We start from the raw sequence: 4,758 nt of genomic DNA, 5'->3' as shown, positions 1-4,758 counted from the left end.
TGTCAGTCAGAACACTGAACACCCGGGAGGCCCGCTCGGCCGCCGGGTGTTGCAAGCGGTCATCTTCGGGTGGCCGAGGCTACGGGCCCCCTGATGTTAGGGGCCCCGTAGCAGCCGCTACGGCTGCTACGGCGGTAGTTCCGCCCCTGTGTACAGGTGAGCATACACTCTTCACATCTTCTGCTTATTTTAAGCTGACCTTAATTACTGTACTAGAAGTCTTTGTGTTTTTTTTTCTCCTTTCATATATGTAAGACGACTGCAATTTTACCATTCTGTCTCAAATCTGGTGAGCCTGCATGAGAGAAGCCACATAGTGGGTTATTTGATAAGTGATTTGAAAGTCTGCACTACGGGACAAACACAGCCATGCGTCTGTCAGTACACTAGCGCGAACTTTGGATCTTCCAACATTATAACTAAAAAGAAAAACGCCGGGAGCTCCGAATTTCACTCCGCAGAACACCATCTGTGCACGGACTGGTTTCTGTGGACATGTGAATGCCCCCTAACTATGGCCTACAAAACCGATGCCTACTCTTTGGTAGTGATGTTTTGCATCTTGACACCCCCTCCTGTCCTGGGTTTAGATATGGGCTTGCCTAAATACCCAGGTTAGTTGCTTTTTCTACTGCAGAAATGCCACAGATTTTTACACAGCTTTCAGCTCATATAATGCAAAGGTGAAACAAAACAGGTTGTAGTTCTTAAGCGCTTAAGTGACTGGGTGTGACTCTGCTTGTTATTTAGTGTCAGACATTTCGTTTCGTTTCTTTCTTCTTCTTCTTCTGTCAGCCATGGCGTCTGTTATTCTCAGAGACGAGCTGCTCTGCTCCATCTGTTTATTTTTATTTAAGGATCCTGTAATGCTGAAATGTGGTCACAACTTCTGCCGGGTCTGTATTGGTCGTGTGCTGGATACACAGGACGGATCTGGAGATTATTCCTGTCCTGAATGCAGAAAAAGATTTCGGCAGCGGCCTGCACTGATGAGGGACATAAATCTCCATAATGTAGCAGAACGTTTCCTGTTTACGCGGTCAAAACAAGCGGAGATCACCGGGATCTGCTGCACTTACTGTGTGGACTCTGCTGTACCTGCTGTGAAATCCTGTCTGCACTGTGAGGCTTCTCTGTGTGATAAACACCTGAGAGCTCACAACAAGTCACCAGAACACGTCTTATCTGATCCCAGCACTTCCCTGGAGAAGAGGAAATGTTCTGTCCATAAGAAGATCCTGGAATATTACTGCACGGACGACGCTGCTTGTATCTGTGTGTCCTGCAGATTGGATGGAGAACATCAAGGACATCAGGTGGAGATGCTGGATGAGGCCTCTGAGAAGAAGAAGAAGAAACTGAGAAATGTTCTCCAGAAACTGATGACAAAAAGAGAGGAGACTGAGGAAAGAGTCCAGAGTGTGGAGGAGCGCAGGAGAAAAGCTCAAGAAAAAGCAGCTGGAGAAGCCGAGAGAGTCACTGCCCTGTTTACAGACATCAGGAGACGGCTGGACGACCTGGAGAAGAGGGTCCTGAGCGAGATCTCCAGGCAGGAAAAGGAAGAGTCACTGTCACTGTCCGCTCTGATCCAGCAACTGGAAATAAAGAAGGACGAGCTGTCCAGGAAGATGAGACACATTGAGGAGCTGTGTAACATGGCGGATCCACTGACTGTCTTACAGGAACCAGACACAGGGGACTTGTGTGATCCTGAGGAGGAGGGAGGTGATGAGGACACAGGGGGACATGATAGACAGCTCCATGATGTAGATGATCTGGATGTGGCTGTGATCTTGGACACATTCCGCACATTATGTGACATAATATCAGGTATAAGGATCTATGGGGAGGGTCCTGCAGACATATTACTGGATGTAAACACAGCTCATAATAATCTCCTTATATCAGATGATATGAAAACCGCAACCAGGACGCGAGAGAAGCAGAATCGTCCAGAAACAGCACAAAGATTCAAGGGTTATTGTCCTCAGGTGATGAGCAGCAGGAGATTCTCCAAGGGGCGACATTACTGGGATGTGGAGATTACTAGATCAGGATATTGGATGGTGGGGATGTGTTATCCCAGTATAGACAGGAGAGAGGGTCAGTCACGAATTGGATATAATAACAAGTCCTGGGGTATGAGGAGGGGTAATAATCAGTATTCAGTGATACATGACAGTAAAGTTATCCAGTTACCTGACAATATCTCCAGTGATAAAGTCAGGATCTGTCTGGATTATAAGGCCGAGCGGCTGTCCTTTTATGAGCTGTGTGACCCCATCAGACACTTACACACCTTCACCGCCACCTTCACCGAGCCCCTTCATGCTGTATTTTGTGTATATTGGGTAAAAAGTGGTGGACGCTATGTAGAAAGTTGGTTAAGGCTTAAAGGGAATGTGTAACCTAAATTTTAGTTTACTAACTAGAGTCAGATAATAAATCTTATTCTTTTATTCTAATCTGTTTCTATTCTTTGACTTTCATTTTTATTTATTTCACTATTTGTAGACTGTGGGGATATGGGGGCTGCCATATTGCCTGAGCTGTTTTTAACAGCGTTTGTGACATGTTTTATAGCAAGACTCAAGGACATAGATGACAATAGGCAGAGTCTGTTCCTTTGTGATTAATGTGAAACATTACTAAGCGTGCTCTGCGACCTTCGAAAATTCCACAGGGAGCAGCTATTGTCTCCTCTACCTACTGGTCACATGGTGCTTTAGTGCTGTACAGATCACTTTACAGCAGCCTTCTCTTATCACTACAGACACAACAGGAAGTCTCAGTTTTAGCCCCAGTAGTGAGAATGAAAACTGCAAGATCTCAGTATTATTTTATAGTATAGATAGAAAAATGGAAGATTAGAAAAAAAGCATCATATCTGTAGTATTGCTATTTTTCCTCTCACTGAGAGCAATACACTTTTTTTTCTATTGGCTATGCTATGCTCACGTACATTACGTACATTACACCTTTGGCATATGTCGGAATACCTTTTTTTCCTGTATCCTGACCTATACCAGCAATATACTGCACTTAATGGGGTTTTCCAAACAAAAATGATTGATGGCCTAGGCATAGATTTTTGCTCAGTAAACACTATAGATAGATGGGAACACAATCTAGCACCAATCTTTTTCTCCATGCTACTATTGACAGAGAAGATCCACATAGCTGCCTACATAAGAATGTACTGAAAATAAAATAAATCCTAAAATCTATATAAAAAAATATTGTTTTAGAAGTAACTGTAACGCCTGGAGTCGTGGATCCACTGAACCGTCACTAGCGATGGTATTAACCGCACCAGGGAGCGGAGTCTAAGGGGCCGCTGGTTTTCACCAGAGCCCGCCGCAAGGCGGGATGGACTTGCTGCGGCAGGCGACCCCCAGGTCGCTACCCCTGGCTTGGTTGCTAGTGACAGCAGGCGAGGCGTGGCAGGAGCAGTAGGCAGAAGATGTGCAGGCAGAGGTCTGTAGGCTTAACTGCAGGTGGCAGGCAGTGCTCAGGAACAATGGTTAAGCAGCGGACAGGGACTAGGGACCGGGACAGCGGACAGGGACTAGGAACAGGGACTGAGGTCAGGAACAACAGGGAGCTGGGCCAAACGCTATGGGAAGCATGTAGAGGCTCCAACACGAGGGACAGGGCATGCTGGGATTTATAGGGAGTGATTGTGTGCATACACCAATTAGGGGCGGACTGGCCCTTTAAATCTGAGACAGCCGGCGCGCGCCCTAGGAGGCGGGGAGGCGCGCGCCGGCCGGCACAGACGGAGACAGGAGCGGAGCGAGGTAAGGCGCCCCCCTGGGCCGAACAGGAAGCAGCGCCGGGTCCCTGCACATGGACCCCGGCGGCTGCATGGGGAAGAGAGAGGTCGCAGCGGCGGCCCGGAACACGGGACGCCGCCGCGGCCCGGAGCACGGGACGCCGCCGCGGCTGTGACAGTAACACATTATGAAGCATAGGCTAATCGGCCCTTAACCCCTTAACCTCTTAAGGACCCATGACGTACCGGCACGTCATGGATCACTGTCACTTAAGGACCCATGACGTACCGGTACGTCAGCCCTTTAAACGGGCGCCGCGGCCGGCCGGGTCCCGATCGGGGGAGATAGCCTGCTATAATACATAGCAGGCCATCTCTCCCTGTCGGCATGGAGGGTTGTTAACCCCCCCCATGCCGACGATCGCCGCTATTGGCTGATAAGCCCATAGCGGCGATCGGAACCTTTCCGGGCCATCGGTGGCCCGATGACCCGGAAAAAAATGGCGGTCGGTGCTGTCCGAGGACGGCACCGACCGCCATTACTGTAAAAAGTAATGGTGGTCACGGTACCACCGTCCCGATCGCCGTGAACGACCGGCCAGCCGGCCGGCCGTTCACGGCGATCAAAGTCCCCACAAGTAATAAATACCTGCTCCGGACCCCTCAGCTACCTAGCTGAGGGGTCCGGAGCAGGTATTTGTACATTACTCACCTGTCCCGGGGTCCTGATCGGCGTCTTCCGGGTTCCCGGCGTCCTCTCCATCTTGTCGGGACTTCGGCTTCTTCCGTGAGTCCCGATCGGCTTCTTCCGGCTCCAGCGTCGTCTTTTTTCGTCTTTTTCCGGCTCCAGCGTCGTCTATTTTCGGATCTTGCGCTCTGCTGCCCCCTAGCGGCTGATAAGTGTAATACACGTATCAGCCACTACAGGGATGTTCAGAATGTAGTAAAAAAAAAAAAAATTTTCCCAATTTTTTTTTTTTCTA

At 49.0% G+C, this 4,758-nt stretch overlaps 1 protein-coding gene across 1 annotated transcript; it reads left to right on the top strand.

The window, feature by feature from the left end:
• The first annotated feature begins 795 nt into the window (after positions 1-795).
• Positions 796-2,408, top strand: LOC138773887 (E3 ubiquitin/ISG15 ligase TRIM25-like). Its single transcript, XM_069954399.1, has one exon. The coding sequence runs from the start codon at positions 798-800 to the stop codon at positions 2,406-2,408; it is 1,611 nt and encodes a 536-aa protein (XP_069810500.1). The 5' UTR covers positions 796-797.
• Positions 2,409-4,758: the final 2,350 nt, after the last annotated feature.

Source organism: Dendropsophus ebraccatus, chromosome 1 (assembly GCF_027789765.1).
Source record: "Dendropsophus ebraccatus isolate aDenEbr1 chromosome 1, aDenEbr1.pat, whole genome shotgun sequence".
Lineage (NCBI taxonomy): Eukaryota > Metazoa > Chordata > Amphibia > Anura > Hylidae > Dendropsophus > Dendropsophus ebraccatus.
Note: the sequence above shows the minus strand (reverse complement) of the source record. Positions and strands in the feature narration are given on the sequence as shown.

Bases quoted from the DNA above. Each gene is read 5' to 3' on its own strand.
- LOC138773887 (XM_069954399.1), top strand. From the start codon at position 798: ATGGCGTCTGTTATTCTCAGAGACGAGCTGCTCTGCTCCATCTGTTTA.